The sequence below is a fragment of the Petaurus breviceps genome, unplaced genomic scaffold, assembly GCF_028583685.1.
Source record: "Petaurus breviceps papuanus isolate PSGF00001 unplaced genomic scaffold, PetGlider_PUasm1.0 179, whole genome shotgun sequence".
Classification (NCBI taxonomy): Eukaryota; Metazoa; Chordata; class Mammalia; order Diprotodontia; family Petauridae; genus Petaurus; species Petaurus breviceps.
In genome coordinates, this window is record NW_027185779.1 from 7,680,696 (window position 1) to 7,698,409 (window position 17,714).

Here is a 17,714-nt window from a genome sequence, read left to right on the forward strand (position 1 = left end):
CTGCCAAGAAAACCCCCAATGAGTCACAAAGAGTTAGACATTACTGAAGCCACTCAACAACAGCAGCAACAAATGTTTTTAGTTTTTTTTTTAACAGCAGGATATAATTGATCTTAATTCCTTTCATACATTTTCATATAGCCCTTTTAAAATAGAGATTGCATAAAGGAAAGATGATAAATTGAAGCCTAGTGTGGTCATTAATAACAACAATATGAGAGATATAATTTGTATCTGTATATAAATAAAGAACAGTATGGTATTGAGGAAAGAAGGTAGCAATTTTTGACATGTATTGACTGTGATCCCGGTAAAGTCACTTGATCTCTCTGTATCATAGGAAACTCTAAGTCAGTAAGTTATAGCAAACAGTGCCTATCTATATCAGAAGAGAGACGTTCCATGCTTAGGAATTCTTCCCACTGATGAATAATTTCTTTGGAATTCCTTTCTCTGCAACAGTATATACATCCATGCATACAGACATAAACAAGTATTTATGAAGCATCTACTGTGCCAGGCAGTAGTGATACAAAGAATAAAAAGGAATAGTTTCTGATATCTCTTTTGTTCTCCGTATTTCTATATACACACATATGCCTACATATTTACAGATATACAGGTTTAGTGTTTTGAGTAGCTTTACTATTTATGTAGTTTAAAATTTATTTGTAGGAGTTTAACTGTATTGACATTAAATTTCATATTAGATTTCACTGATAGTTGACTGAAATCTTGTCATATGTTAATTCTGTTGTCCATTCTTTTAGGAACATCATTTGCTAAGTGTAATATTTTGATCTTCCTCTACGTTATTAAACAAACAAACCAGCTTCAAACAGAGCAGGACTTTTCACATATCCCTACAATATAATACCTTCCATTAGGTTGACATCTAATCTGTTATGTAGTCATTCAGCCAATTCTAAACACATACTAATATGGGTTAAGAACTGCACCATGTTCTTATACTACTCGCATTTCATCCATTCACATAACTTGAAAGATTTTTTAAAAAGTTTTACTGAGGTTCTTTTGTATTTTTTTCTAAGCTGCATGTCTAGTAACATAATTTCAGAAGGAAATTAAGTTAGGTATGGCAATTTTATTGTTCCTATTTTTAGAGATGAGGGAACTGAGGCACAGAGATATTAATTAATTTGCTTAGGATTAAACAACCTATGAGTCTTAAATATTCCATAGCTTGAATTCTAGTTTTCTGACTCTGTTATTCTTTACCCTCTGCTACACAGCTAGGTGTAATGATTGCTTCTCTATAATCCATTCTAACCTTTGATCAGGGATTATTATCAAGCCTTCACAATTTCAGAATCATCTTTATTTCTCTTTTTTTTTTTTTAGGAAATTGGCACAGATTTTTCTTGTCTCCAGGACTTTAGCCCCTTTAATAATAAAAATATTGCTTCTAATAATAACTATGTTTACCTGGTTTCTTCCTTTTTTTTTTCACTTTTTGGAGGGGTGAAGGCAGGGCACTTGGGGTAAAGTGACTTACCCATGGTCACATGGCTAGTAAGTGTTAAGTGTCTGAGGCTGGCTTTGAACTCAGGTCCTCCTGACTCCAGGGCCAGTGCTCTATTCACTGTGCCACCTAGCCGTCCCTGTTTACCTAGTTTCTTAAGGTTTATAGAGCACTTTTTAAGTACTGGATCATTTGAACCTTAGAAGCAATCAACAGTCATTTTGCCATATTCTTGCATGACCCTGTATTATAACTTGTTTGGGTCAGGTGAATTAAATTTATTTAGGGAACAACTCATTTATCCTGAGTTTCAGTGCTTTCTTAAACATTTCTATGATATTCATTTCAGACAAGAGAGAGGATTATTTTGTGTTCTGATTCATTGACTTGATTACTCATATTATGGTATATTAGGTCTTTGGAGAACTGGAAAAGAACAATTCAGAATAAATAATTATAGAGAGTAGACTCTGTCAAAGGCAGCCTTCATACAAAGGTTAGATGACCATTTGTTGGATATGTTGTAGAAAGGATTCCTATTAAGGTGTGAGTTGTATCTGTAAATGGCTTCTGGGATTTCTTCCAATTCTGGGAATCTGTGAGAGATGGGGACAAATATGCCAATCTGAAGGTAGGTGTCTTTTATTAAATAGGACAAAAAAAGAGAAAAACACTTTTTTTTTTTTTCACAATCAGTGGTTTATACCAACATGGAAGATAGCAAGAAGAAAGGTATATCTATTTCAAGTTTTATCAGTATGGGTCAGAGGTAGGGCTTGAAACCAGTTTTTTCCTGGCTTTGTGGGTCACTCTCTATAGATCTGGTTACATTGCTTCCCGTGCCTCATGGCCAAAGAAGTAATCTCAAATTCTACACATTAGAATTTAGGTACTTTCTCTTCAACTTCAGTCTTATATTTCAAATTGCCAACTAGATCTTTCCACTTGGATATTCTATCTTCATTTCAATATCACATCTAAAATAAAATGACCATTTTTCCTGCTCTAATACTACCATGTTCCCAATGATGCAGTTTCATAACCTAAGAGTCATTTTCCTTCCCATCTTCCTATCTCCCCCTCCATGCTGATACACAACCAATGACCAAGTATGCAGTGTAAAGACAGTGTACTTGGACTCTGGAAGAGCTTGGTTCTAGTTCTGTTCTAGATACTTTCTAGCTCTATGACCCTACCTCTGACCCATACTGATTGTTGGACCCTGAGTAAATTCACAGCCTTTCTGTGCTCTAGGGCAACTAAAAGGTGCTGACCTACATTGGAAGACAATTTTCTTATCCAGAAATTGATTATGTCAATAACAAGTCTAAATTCTGTCCCTATTTTGGCTATTCATAGAAATTTTATTCCTTTACTTTTTGCTTCTTAGGAGCATTCTCAGTATTTTACTGGAGCCCCTGACCTCAGCAATGGATTCTTCCTCCACTGCTGCCAATTGTAGCTTATCTGTGTGTCTTCTCATCTTGTGTCATTCATGTCCTTCTGTCAGCTTTCCATGGAGCATCTTCCTGTTAACATTGCAGGATTTCCTCTGATTCTTCTGCTATTTCAGGGTTGCTAGATTAGAATTCAGGCTATTTGTAGTTATGGTGTTTAGGACTAGAAAGAAGGTATTAGTGTGTTCATGCAGGTCAACCTGATCCTTTTATACAAATGAAGAAATTGAGGCCCAAAGAATTTAAGTAAATTGTCCAAAGTCACAGAAAAACAGTTTTAGGATTGGCACCCATGTCAGCTGGCTCCAGTTCTAATGCCCTTCTCAATGGAGTTTGAATACACTATAATTGGCCTTTCAAGGTGGCTTATTTAAGTATAGACTTGCTTCAGCCATATTTTCATTGGAGTTACCATGCCCAAGAAGATATTTAGAGACACCAGTGTTTGGAGGAGAGTGAGACTGAAGGGGGGAGGGAAAAGTTGATGACATAAAATCCTTCTCAGAGGCATTCCAAAGCAGCAGCTCATTATATGATCCTTTTGACACCTCTCATCCTCTATCCATCTTTGATCTGATTCCAAGAGGTTTCAAAGGTCTATCAAGGACTTTTTTGCTCTTAGGTTTCTAGCAAAAATGAAAAGTGTATAGTATATTCTGTACTAGTGTGGCAATCTCTTCTAAATTATATCTGTCCTGAATGTTTCATGGTGGGATACTCCTTTGGAGACATATGACCAACTAACCAGTAGAATCTGTTATCTTCTGGGTAGGTTCATTAGCTTGTTGTCTAGACATCACCAGAAGACATTTCCCCCCCACCCCACCCTCCCCTTTTCAAGACTTCTTATACCTTCTTCCCCACAACATAACTCTAAAGTCTGGTGGCACTGGCCTTCTTATTCACGAAACAAAACAATACACTCTTTCCCTATACCAAACATTTTGACCGGCAGTCTCTAGTCCCCACTATTCTCTCCCTCCTCATCTCTGGGTTCATTCAAGTTTCAGGTAAAATTTTATCTTCTATAAGAAATTATTCCTGACCCTCCTTAATGTTACTGTCTTCCCACTGATGATTATCTCAGGTTTATCCTACATGTAATTGGTTAGGTTTTTTTTTTTTGTTTGTTTGTTTGTTTTTCATGTTATCTCCTGTGATAAAATTGTAAGCTACTTGAGATCACTGGCTGCTTTTTGCCCTTCTGCTTAGTACAGTGCCTGGCATGTAGGAGGCCCTTAGCCAATGCTTGTTACCTGACTCACTGCTGATTTTGCTTGGAAAGCAAGGAACAATGGTCAAATATTAAAATTATCTTAGACTTATATGGTACTTTCCATTTTAAAGAAGATCTCAAAAAAAGCACAAATGGAGGTAATGTGGTACGTCGTGAACTGAGTTAGTGGATCAGCTAGGTTGTCTCAGCTAACCAATATTAACTAGTTGTGTGCTCTCGGGTAGATAGGTCACTTTGTCTCTCTAACTCATAGTTTCTTCCTTGAGAAAGGAAGGTAGTTGGGGCTAGTGGGTTGAATAGATGACCTTTAAGATTCATCTCTAAAATTCTGAATTTCTTGTGAACATTATTGTGGTGTGGAGCTGCTCATGCTTTACTTTGTCCTGTATGTGGATTTTCCTTTGCATGAAAATCCGGCCCAGATTTGGATAAAAAATGGCATAGGTATTGATAAGTTATTTGTCTATTGCATTTCAATGATGACTTGTCAGAGAGCAAATCTATCCAGTACTCAAAGAATGGAAACTTAGCTTTTGATTGAAAGTGTCATCCTTCAGAGGGCAATATGGATTGTAAATATTTTGTTATCCATCCAAATAAACTGAAGCTGTGAAGGTTAGCTTTAATGAGAAATGAAATGGCCTCGAATGTCTTTGGTTCTCTGATCATTTTGACCTCTCCCTAGATTTCAGTGATGACCCATTCTTTTTCTAAAATTCCAAACTTATAATCAAAGGATTATAAACAGTGAAATGACTCCCAGCAGAATATGTTCAGGAGGACTCCAAGGGGAGTAAGTGTCCAAACAGCACTGGTTGCAGAGTAAATTGTGAAACAAACTTTCTTTTTGTTTTTCCATCTTCAGAACCAAAGAAAATGGCTTTGACAGAGAGCCTTTGCACTCAGAGCATCCAAGCAAGCGGCCATGCACTATTAGCCCAGGCCAGCGGTACAGTCCAAATAATGGCTTATCTTACCAGCCCAACGGCCTGCCTCACCCCACCCCACCACCACCTCAGCATTATCGTTTGGATGATATGGCCATTGCCCACCACTACAGGGACTCCTACCGACACCCCAACCACAGGGACCTCAGGGACAGGAACAGACCTATGGGTAAGAATGGATGTCCTGACATATACAAGCTCTTATTGAAAAAAAGCAAAAACAAAAAAACAAATCCTGTTGTTAACTCTCGTTTCAATTACTTAATGAATTGAATTTTTTTTCTCTTTTTTCATCGTCTCCCCATGGAAACTTGTGTGTTATTCAGATGCCCTTTAGAAACCACCATGCTTGTATCTTTCTTAAATGCTTATATTCCTTCATTACCTTTGAATTTCAACCAGTTAATCATCTAATCCAAGGAGTCTTAACTTTCTTTTTCTTTTTTCCATGGCATTCAGGTGAAGCCTTTGAATTATTTCTCCAAATAACTCAAAATAATTATAGGAAATGTCACATTTCATTTATAGAGAAATGAAAATAAAGTTCTAATTTTTTTGCTACCCAAGTTCATGGACCCTCCCCTGAATCTGCAACCCTCAGGTTAAAACTACTGATATAATCTAATAAAAATTTAGTTTTTATCTCTATTGGGGGGTGGGGTGGTATTTGTTTTTTTTTTTATTATGGGTATTTTAAATAGAAATTGAAGACTATGTGCTCTTTACCATTTAGATTTGAAAAGAAAAAATATTTTCTTTTGTTGTTTTTCTTAGTTTTTTATTATATAATTAAAAGCATTTTCAAAACTTGTATAATTAGCCCAGTAGAAAATTCTTGTCAGTGTCCAAGTTCCATGAAGCTTTGTATTCCTAAAACAGGGAGTAGCATGTGATCCAAGATTTGAGTGGATAAATGATAATAATACCAATAATAGCTTTTATGTAATAGTACTTTAAGTTTTGCAAAGTCATTTGTGTATATTATCTCATTTGATTCTTACAATAATCCTATAGGATAAGTTGTATATTATCCCATTTTGCAGATGAAGAGACACACTTTAGAGAGAGGAGTGACAAGCTCAGGGTCATGCAACTAGCATGGCCAAGTCAGGATTTGAATTTGTCTTCCTTATTCCTGCGCCAGCACTCTATTGTACCACCTACCCGCAAGATTTCACCTGACCAGCAATCTGGTGCCTTTGTGCATTTCGAAATGCCTGTGGTCTTTTGTAGCTCTGACTCAGAAATAAGGATATTTTGTGGGAGAAGTTTGCAGCATATTTATACATACTCCTTTTGCCTTCATTCTTCTTTATGCTGCTGAAAATCAGAAGTGTTAGTAACCATCAGGAAAGATGGTTGCCAACATGCCTTCTAGAAGCATAATTATCTGTTGTGGAATATTATTAAGGGAAGATTATTAAGGTAAGTTTTAATGTAAAATGAGTACTTAAAAGATCCATGATTTCTGGATAGCCAACACAACTGTTCAGAAAAAAAGAGTCAGAATCAGTGTTACTATTTTACTTTCAGAATTACTTTCTCTTAAATAATGTAACTATTTTCTGGGAATGTACTTTGGGGGAGGAAGACTTTTTGAGCATGTGTTCAGAAGTGTTTTACAAAAATAAAGTTTGTCAATTTATATTTTTTAATGAAAAAAAATTCATAGTTTGAGTGATGTGAATTCTTCATTTACTGGCAAAAATAAAAATTTATGGTTTTGCAGTTGCTTTCATGAGCTGCTATAGTAAATAGCTTTACTACATTATTGATTTACATGGCAGCCAAACTTGTAGAGAAATGCCTTTCAAAAGCTAAATGTCTTAACTAGTGACTGATACAGTCTCTTGTCAAGTTTATACTTAAAGCCCTTTTGACTTGGTTAGAATAGAAAGAAAAACTTATTTTCCTGGAATTGAATCACCTTTGAGAATCTTCTTTCCATAGTCAACCATCACAGTAGGGATTTAGTGGATAATCAATGATTATAATAGTAAAATCAAGGGAGAGTAGTGTTCATTTCTTTGGGACAATGTCAATTTCCTTTCCTTCGATTTTATGTGAGTGAAATTTACTATAAACCAATTGCATGATTTTTCGATCCTTCCCCTCACCTTTGTCCTTCCATTTCATGTGCTAGAAGTGACTAACTCTCAAGCAGTTTCTGGTTTTTTTCTGGGGGCAGGAGATGAATAATGGGAATTTAATAGAGACGCTTATGAAGTAGCAGGAAATGGAGCCATTGTTGGTATTAGATACTAGAACATTGGATCCAGTGCAGCATGAAAATTCAGTTAGCCAGTAACTAAGCACTTAGTAGGCATGACAGTATTGCTTAGGGTTAGTGTTGGAGGCAGGTGCCGAAGTTGCAAGTGGAAGAAGTAGATTTTTAATTAGATTAAGAGCTTCTAGGTAACGACAGTAAAACCCAGTTGAGGGTAGACTTGTAATATGCTCCCTAGGATTAGCAACAAAGGACAGTTATCCTTTCCTTCTGTGCAAACTTCAGTCCAGACTCAGGCAAAGGGTTTGGGGGTATGCCAGAGTTGACACAGATTTTTACCTACTTCAGTCCATACATTAAAAGATTATCTATTGGGGCGGCCAGGTAGCACAGCAAGTAAGAGCACTGGCTCCAGTGTCGGGATGACCTGGGAATCGAATCTGGGCTCAGACACTTAGCACCCACCCAGAAACACCTGGCTGTGTAACCTTGAGCAAGTTACTTAACCCTGATCGCTTTAAAAAAAAAAAGATTATCTATGCCTGTATTTTCCAAAAAGCCAAGCCTTATAGTGTTCCTTCAGGTACCATCTCTATTCATCTTTCAGATAGGCATAGCACCTTCTTTATGAATCCTTCAGATAGCCACAATAGCTTCTCCGTCTGGATATGTTGATACAAAAGCCAATCTGAATATATCAACATGGGGTTTCCTTTTCCTAGTAAGCCATGCCATTTATGGAAAGCTTCTTATCGTGAGACATGGTTGCAAATAAACAGGAGAAGAGTCATTACAAACTCTAAGGTAAACAGGAGTTACTTATCTCGTGTAAGCTTCAAAATCACAACATCAGGTTCACAGAATATATGAGAGTTGGAAGGGACCCCAGTGGTCCTTTAGTCCTACTCATACCCAGAGTAATCTCCACTTGGATATACCCCAAAAGTGTTCATTCAGCCTTTGCTTAAAGACTTCAAAGAAGGGGGAACTTCATCCTCTCTCAAGATACAACCCATTCCATAATTTTAAAGCTCAGATTATTAGTACATTGTTCCTGGAATGAAGTTGAAGTTTGATGTTGGCTACTTCTACCCATTGCTCCTGGTTTGACCATCTAGAGTCAGACAGAACAGTAATAATGCCTTCTTCATATAGAAGATTCTTTAAATCTTTGAACGTTCCTCCCCGCCCCTTCCCTGGCCTCAGATGTTTTCTCTAGACTAATTATTCCCACATACTTCATTCAATCCTCCTACCTACTTGTACTTGGTATCAACCCACATTTGCAAAATACTCTGCGCTACCTACTAAGCATATAACTATGAAGAATGAAATGGTTCCTACTTACAAGGAACTATATTCTAATAGGGATTACAAATTGTGTATGTAGTGTGTGTGTGTACACAGAACAAATATAAAGAAAATAAATGCAGAGTAGTTTAAAAGGGAGAACACTAGTTATTGAGAAATAAATAAAAGGGCATAACATATTACAGGAGTTCTTAAACTTGGGTCCAGAGACCCACAAGGGATCTTTGTGGTTTTTTTTCAGGAGCTCCATGAACTTAAATGGGAAGATTTAGCTCTTTATTTCAATAAAAGTTGTTTGCTTTTTAATCCTATGAGTTTTATTTCCTGCTTATTGGAATGACTGATTTTGTGTATTTAGAATTTAATTCTTGAGCATCTTCTGCCTTCCTGGGTTGACCCGTAGTGTTTTTATGTAAGGTATCCTACATATCTCTCCCCTGAGTCCTTTGAAATCTGCTTTCCCCATTTCTGTGGAACATGTCACACTATGTCTAGATTTCCTTTCCTATCCTTCAGAAATTCTTGGATGACATGGCCTCCTTCTCCCAGGGTTCCCATCATTTTCACCCCAGCAACCAATTTTTCTCTGCTAGTGAGAACAAGATCCAAAACAGCATTTCCCTTTTTGGTTCCTTCACATTTTGAAGGATAAAATTATTATAAAAGCAAGTCAAGAAGTTACTAGCTGCTCTGCTTTTGGCAGAGAGTGAGCTCCTTTATACATCTATATAATTGAAGTTACAAACTCTCTATCTTGCCTCACTGCCAGGTTGTGATCTGTTTCACAAACTCCTCATCTGTTTCCTCTTTGAAAATCATTTGTTTTTCCTTTCACTAACCTTCATCTAGAGGCTCTCTGTTGTGCTTCCCTTCTCTAATTCTCATTTTTCTTCATGAGTATTATATTCTTGCTATACCATGGATTGACCACTACTCTATCTCATCTTTTTTTTTTCTTCCTAACCTGTTCATTTTGAAAAAGGTAAACCCACCCAATTCAGGGCCATGATCCAGTCATGAGTTTAATGCCATCAAGTCTCAAGGTTACTTAATGAGTTCAAATTTACCTGATTTCCTATGTTTATTGCCTTAACTTTAGGCATTTGTATTTATGCATTTTCCTGCTGCCTCCTTTCTTGGATTTTGTCCCTTATAAACCTCTAGGTATTTCAGTTGCCATTCTTTTTACTTATTTATTTATTTGTTTATCTATCTATCTATCTGTCTGTCTATCTGTCTTTTTGGAGAGGGGAGGGTAGGCAATTGAGGTTAAGTGACTTGCCCAATGTCACACAGCTAGTAAGTGTTTAGTATCTGAGGCTGGATTTGAACTTGGGTTCTCCTGACTCTAGGGCTGGTGCTCTATTCACTGTACCATCTACCTGCCCCCAGTTCTTTTTACTTTTGCTTATTGTCTATGGTATCTAAATTTACAATTGCATACTTAAATAGTGTTCTCCCTTTCTTACTTTGAAGAAGACCATTTACAATATTTACAAGGGACTAAGCAAATAATGTTCTTAATATTCTTTGTTAGGTATACTTAATCTTAGGCAAGTAATGTGGCATCTCTCTATTTTAAGCCATGCTGCAAAAACTCAAATCCCCATTCCTAGACAATGCTTCCCAAATTAATATTTTTCTTTGATATACCTTGCCTTCAGCACAGTGAGGGAAATATAACCTTTGTCTAAATGGCCTTTAGTTTCTCATCCAAGAGTTCATTCCTTTTTTAGATCCCTTCATGTCATTTGTGGCCATATGAATCACCAGAAGTGAGTCGTTGTTATCTTTTTTAAACAAGTCTTGGGAGGTTTTCTGTTATGTCCTGGATACAATCCCTAGGAAGGAAACAGAGTTCTCTAGTGTTGCAGGGCTAGTTGCCTCAGTACCCTCAGCAGAGATTGACCAGCTGCTAATGTTCATCTCTTTTTCATTTGACACCCTTATTAGATCATCTCTCACTATTGTGGTTCTACAATGCTATTCTTTCCAGGACAAGAAGCTTATTCCTCCTCATACCTTCAGCCTCCTTCTTTGTTCTCTTTAGGAAGAGCTTCTAATATGTTTTTAAGGTCTAATTATATAACTCCCCTTTTCCTTCTCTTTTCCCTCTGTCTAACATTCGTCTACTCCAACATAGATATTGTCTCCTATTTGACCTATGACACTTTAGATCCCTTTTCCCCCACCCATTGAAGACTTACTTCTGTTTCCTTTAAAAACACTCATTCTCCCTTGAGAATGGAAAGCCATTTGAATGGTAGGTTTGGGTAATGTCTAAATTTTAGGTAGCAAACACTTATTTAATAATTAAATGCCACCATTTCCAATGCAAATGACATTTTAAGCAGCAAGAAACTAATTGCTTACATGCAAGAATTATATCGTTGCCTAGGCATGAATGATCCTTTTTGGAGCTATTTTTCTTTAAATTGTTTTCTTAATGCTTTTAATTATAATAGATTCTTTTTTTTCTTTTAAAGTGTTGATCTGTGGACCTAAGTACTCCTTTTTTAAAAGTCCTTGAAGTTGGTCAATGTAAAGTCAACCCTTAAAGGATGGAACCAGTTACTCAAGCTGCCATTTTGATTGTACAGGGATTGACATATTGCTAAACATAGTTTGAATATAAGCTTATACCCTGTATTTTTTTAAAACAGGGAAGTGGTTTCATCCGAATTGAGCTGTGTAATAAAGTAATCCTAGTTTATAAAAGAAACTTATAGTTCTTTTAAGTTTATTAACCAAGCAGACATTTTTAAGATTTTTAGGTTTTAAGACTATTTTCTAAAAAACATCTAAGCTACATTGAACTAAAATTTGCTATTCAGTGAATCTTAAGATTGATTTTTCTCTGGTTCTTTCCATTTTAATAGTCATTTACAGATCAATAAGAGTGGCAATGTGTTCTGGAGTTTTGTACTCACATCCACCACGTGAATAAATATAAGCTTTTAAAGCATTGCAGTTTTCCTCCCAGAGTAAGCATTTTTATTTTCTTGTGACAGATGGTTACCATACATAAAAAGAGCCAAGTTAGACCTGTTGGTTCTTCCTTGGTTTGACAAGGCAAGTTCTTGGGCACAGAAACGTTTCTCAAATGCTTATTACCAGCAGTTCAGATCAATTCAATGAAGTTACAAACAACTTCTTGCTGCTTGCTCACTCGTGTCCCTCCAAATATCAAGGACTCTTAGTAGTATTGATTTTGTCTGTTGAATTTTTTAAATTTTAAAAAGCTCTGCAAGTATTCGTCCTTTAAAAGATATCTTAAAATTTCTCCCTCATGCAAGTTGCTTCTGTCACATTTACATCTCCATCATTTTGCAGTTCTTTCTGCGATGACTAATTTTAACAGTAATGCTTTTCCCCCAAAAAACACAGCCAACAAATAAGTCAACAAAAATTGCATATTTGCAAACATTTCAACTTGAAATAATCAAAACAAACAGAGCAATAGCTAAATACTTCTTTTTCCATTATACATGTGCTTGTATTATGCAAATTAGCAAGAAATATTTTACCAGGTTACTTTTTTCTCAATATGGAAGACTAATTTTTTTAAAAAAAATTTAAAGTATTGAAGATTTTTACCAATTTAAGGGAACCTCTTAAAGGACTATTTCTATTTTTAAGAAAGAGAATAAAAAAGATAATTATTTCATGTAATCATGTTTGTCACTTACAAATTTTCATGACCCTGGCTGGCCAAAAATATATATTGCTTGCATATACTTTGATTTTAACAAAATGGAAAGTAAGTTGTGGTCCAACTTTTAGATCCAGAGACAGGCAGCCTTTGTTCTTGGAAACATACCTTGAGCTTAAAAGTTGTCCCTCTAGGGCAGTTATGGAGACTATAACCATTGCAAGTATGTAGTGGAAAGAGCTCTGGTTTTGAAGTTAGAGAATTTGAATTACAAATTACATGACTCTACCACTTGCTACCTTTGTAGTATTGTACAAATCACTACACCCTTTGGATCAAGAAACTTTCCTCCATTGATATTACATCAGCCTTCCTATTGACACTTCATCAGTACCTTCTGTCCCTCTAATTTGAGGATTGGTGGGCTGAGCAAATATCTCCATTTCAAGAAATCCCAGGCCAGCCATCCCAGCTACACTCTTTGTACTGGACTCCCATCATATCCCTGAGCCAGTACTTTTCCTACCCCAGCCCCCATTTTCAGCATCTTTTGTATGTTATCTTCTCACATTGGATCATAAGCTCAATGAGGCAGAGATACCTCCCCAGCACTTTCTAGCACATTGCCTGGCACATGGTAGTAGATCCTTAAAAAATATTCATTGATGGGGCGGCCAGGTGGTGCAGTTAGTAAGAGTGCCGGCCCCAGAGTCGGGAGACCCAGGATCGGTTCTGTCCTCAGATACTTAACACCCACAGAAAATAACTGGCCATGTAACCTTGAGCAAGTTACTTAATCCCAATTGCTTTAAAAAAAATATTCATTGACTAACCTAAATTGTTTCACTTGAAATTAGGAGGTTGGTCTACGTGATGACTAAGATCCCTGATGACTTTAATTCTATGATGCTAAAATATAGTTTCTTTCTCAAAAAAAGGCTACTCAAAAAGGGACAAATGTAAAAGTAGGATTGAATTTTAAAGTATTTTAAACCTATATGGTGTATTCATAGCCAAGTGTGTTGTTCCTTAGTTTACAAAGCATGTTGTAATATTGTTCCTGTAAATGGTGCTATTGGGGGAGCAATAGGTTTCCAAATATTGTCTTACATTGTATGTTTTCAGTAAGGTACATTGTTTTTGATGAACATCTTAACTATGTTTCATGGTGATTAATGTTGTTCAGTGACAAAACATTTCCTTTCTAGGGCAATGATTTACTCTTCATTTGAAATAAAATCGGTGTAAATAAAATTCTTGAACTTTTATTTCTTGGCTCAAATCTAATAAGATATTTTCAGTAATGATTGAGCTTTGAATATATGTAATGTAGTTTTTCATATTAGCCTAGATATCATTATCATGTCATGTCCGCTTCATAATAATATCAATGTCATGTGGAAACATGTTCTTATAGGAGTATAAACTCAAATTTGTGTTTGTGTCCCAAAACTTGACCTATTGGTACAAATTCACATTCAAGTGGTAATGAAAGCTACCCGTTAGGAATATTTTAGTCTATTAGAACTGGTGTCCTGGTATCAGATAAGAACACATGCCAGAGTGGGATGTGACTTTCCGTGACTTTTAAAAATTATCGGGGTGGCTAAGTGGTGCAGTGAATAGAGCACCAGCCCTGGAGTCAGGAGGAGCTGAGTTTAAATCTGGCCTGAGACACTTAACACAAAAACTAGCCATGTGACCTTGGGCAAGTCATTTAACCCCACTTGCCCCTCCAAAAAGCAAAAAATTAAAATTATCAAAGTCTAATTCTCGAAGACTTTGTGTGTCACAAATATTTTTACTTGATATTATGGTTTTGTTTGCCATCTTTTTCCCAAGTTGATGCAACTTTACGTTTTCCTCATTGGTAGACTAGTTTCAGAGTGCCTTTATTTTCTGTGTGGTCTTGAGATATTGCTGTGTAAGGAAAGAATATTGACTTTGCAGTTAGAATTCTCTAGTTCTGACTCCTCTACTAAATAGCAATATAGGATAATACCAAAACCACATCTAAGAGCAAAGGGAATAAAGGAAACTTAAATTTAGGTGGAAGAACTAACAAGTCATGACTGGGTTATGTAACCTCTTTGTGCCTCTGTTTCCTTATTTTTAAAGTGAAAAGATTGAACTGGATGACCTTTGAAGTTTTCTCCATCTCTAATATTTTATCGATTTTATGAATGGCCTTTAATGTGTTTCTGTTTTCAGGCAGGGCTAATGGGTTGACCCATTCACTGATAAGCACATCTGTTTGCAAATGAACTAGCTTATGTACATATGCTGTAACATATATATCTGCATTCATATGGAAAATGTAATGAGTGCTTTGGGAGTAAATATATACTCTTGTCTCCTTTTGTAGGGTTGCATGGCACACGTCAAGAAGAAATGATTGATCACAGGCTAACAGACAGAGAATGGGCAGAAGAATGGAAACACCTTGACCATGTAAATATATTAATAAATGCTTATGTCAGAAATTTCCTGTTTAAGGTTAATTATAATTTAAAAAACAAACTAGTTTTAGTGCTTTACTCCTTCTATTCCTAAGAAAATAACACAAAAGAACACACTGTTCTAAATGGAATTCAGGGCTTGATGCATTTGTATTTTGGAAAGGAAAACTACAGTACATCTTTGCAGATAAGCTTAAGTCTTCCAAAACTGGTTAAATCAGGATTCTTCCTTTTTTGTGCCTCATGAACAGCTTTGGCAGTCTGGTGAAATCTCAGAGTCCCTTTTCAGAATAATGTTTTTAAATGCATAAAATAAAATTCATAGGATTACATAGAAAACAAGATTATATTGAAAGAATTAACATAATACTTTAAAAAAAACCCTCAAGTTCATAGATCCCAGGTTAAGAACCACTAAGGTATATTTAATTGTCTTTAGGGTTTTATAGGATTATCGACTGGGGGAAAATGAAGTATTTTATGATCATGTCAAACTTTACTTTCTCATCCATGCATTTACCTGTGTTTCCTCCCCAATAGCTCTTAAACTGTATTATGGACATGGTAGAAAAAACAAGACGATCTCTCACTGTGCTACGGAGATGTCAGGAAGCAGACAGGGAGGAGCTCAATTACTGGATCCGGCGATACAGTGATGCAGAAGACTTAAAGAAAGGTGGTGGCGGCAGCAGCAGCAGCAGCAGCCACTCCAGGCAGCAGAGTCCTGTCAATCCAGATCCAGTCCCGCTAGGTACGGCCACTTCCAAAAGCATCACTTTAACTCTCTTGAGAAATAATAAAGCAACATTAAAAAACAATAACATGAAATTCAAAAGCAATTGCAAATTTTTGCAGATTTTTGTATTGTCCTTGCATTCTAGGAAGGATAGGTTGAGTCACATAAGCTTTCTTTTTCATGTGAAAACATAGTCCTCAGAGTTGCCCAGTAAGTCCACAGCATGACTTTTTTTTTTTTTTTTGCCTTTTTGGAGGGCAATTGGGGTTAAGTAACTTGCTCAAGGTTACATGGCTAGGTTTTGTGTGTGTGTGTGTGTTGGGGGGGGGATTAAGTGTCTGAGGCCAGAACCGAACTTGGGTCCTCCTGGCTCTGGGCCAGCACTTTACTCACTGCGCCACCTAGCTGCCCCTACAGCACAACGTTTTTTTTTTTAAGCAATTGGGGTTAAGTAACTTGCTCAAGGTTACACAGCTAGGTTTTTCTGGGTGGGTGCTAAGTGTCTGAGCTGGGATTCGATCCCCAGGTCATCCCGACACTGGGGCCAGTGCTCTTATTCGCTGTGCTACCTGGCTGTCCCTGCAGCACAACTTTTAACAAGAAAATGAATAACCTGGTTTCTAATTCTGAGTCTTTTCTTCAAGAAAACTCTGCCTTGTTGCAGTATTTTTATTTTAAAAATCACCTCTTAAAACACCTTAAAAAAGAAAGAGACCCTTTCCTCTCCCCTAAAGTTATGTAACTGGCTTAATGCTATTTGACAAATCAGCAACAAAGATAAAATAGCTATGTCATTCTCTTTGGGCTAAGAGTAAAATGGTTTAACCATGATATGTTAACGCTAGCTTTAAAATTTAGTGCTTTATATAAAAATAAAATTTTAAAATGTTGATAGTTGGGTAAAGATACAGGAAACTAGGTATGTTTTCATAGGTTGCAAAAAAAAATCTGTGAGCTTACTAACAGTTTTTATAAGGATGCACATTTTTACCTTATAACACAGGGATTTTTGTTGTTATTTGGTTTGTTTGGGGGTTTATTTTGTTTGGATTAGTGTTGGGAAATAGGTTAGAATGCCTTCTGTATCTTCATCTGCTTAGGGCACTCAGGCTTGTCCATGATCATATAGCTAACGTATATCAGAGGCAGGACATGAACCCAAATCTTCCTGACTCCCGCTCCTTCATGTAAAAATCGACTCTATTGGCCCATTGTCTTGGTTGGGTTTTTCAGTAGTTTTTCTTTCAGCTAGTACTGTGAGGTATAGGTTAGCTGAGATTAAGGGTCCAGTCAATGAACTGAATTATGCAAGAACCAAACCCCAACCTCGATCTCTTTATCACTCTACTATGATCAGTTACCATACATGATATAGATACAGCTAACAGTGACCAAATTTGATTACCTGAAGAAGTGTGTTCTTTGCTGCAGTTCAGATTTTTTCCATTTTACTGACATTACTTTGTATATAAAATTATGATTTATTTCACATAATGGCCCTGCAAACAGAAAAACTTCACAAATTTAATATAATTAATGAACCTCAACAAAACGTATATTCTGAGTCTATATAATCTTGAACTTTTTTTCAGAGGCAAATGTGTGACATCCCTATTGAAGAGAAACAGGTTAAATTTGACATGGAGCAAGATGCAATGAAATGAGACAATTTTAGTTGATGGGATTAAATGAAAACCTGAGTGATAACTTTTCCTTGTTTCTCATTGATGAGAGAAAATTAAATAATATAAAGCCCAGTCCAAATTTTCAGTCATTTAGTAAGCTTATACAATATGGTGAGATATTTGTGATCATCACAATCAAATATATAACCTTGAGATTACTGGGATAGATAATTTTTTATGTCTAAAGTCATTTAGTAACTTTCAGATTTCACTTTCAAAAATAGATTGGGCTAAAAGAAAATGTAGGGGGAAACATGATAAAAGTTTGCATTTTTGTCTTCTGATTTTATATTCACAGTTGTGTCTAGAATATGCCAATTTTATGCAGTTTCAATTACATTAATTTCATCTGCTTATGTACCATAATGTGCTTGACTTTAAAAAATTAGATCTTGAGTGTATAGGCTAGCACGTATACTTTTTTATGATGTCATACATATTTGAGTCACTACATAACAAGAAAATTTCGAATTGATTGGTTTTTAATTTCTGATAGTGAGATTTTCAGGCTACCAAGGCA

At 36.2% G+C, this 17,714-nt stretch overlaps 1 protein-coding gene across 12 annotated transcripts in view; it reads left to right on the forward strand.

Annotated features, from left to right (window-relative positions):
• RUNX1T1 (RUNX1 partner transcriptional co-repressor 1) overlaps window positions 1-17,714 on the forward strand; it is a 181,974-nt gene that overhangs the window by 130,218 nt on the left and 34,042 nt on the right. For all 12 annotated transcript variants that reach the window (XM_069086658.1, XM_069086659.1, XM_069086662.1 and 9 more), the window contains 3 exons: window positions 5,043-5,293; window positions 14,680-14,765; window positions 15,314-15,524. In XM_069086658.1, the coding sequence (XP_068942759.1) occupies window positions 5,043-5,293; window positions 14,680-14,765; window positions 15,314-15,524 (548 nt within the window). The remainder of the gene's footprint in view (window positions 1-5,042; window positions 5,294-14,679; window positions 14,766-15,313; window positions 15,525-17,714) is intronic.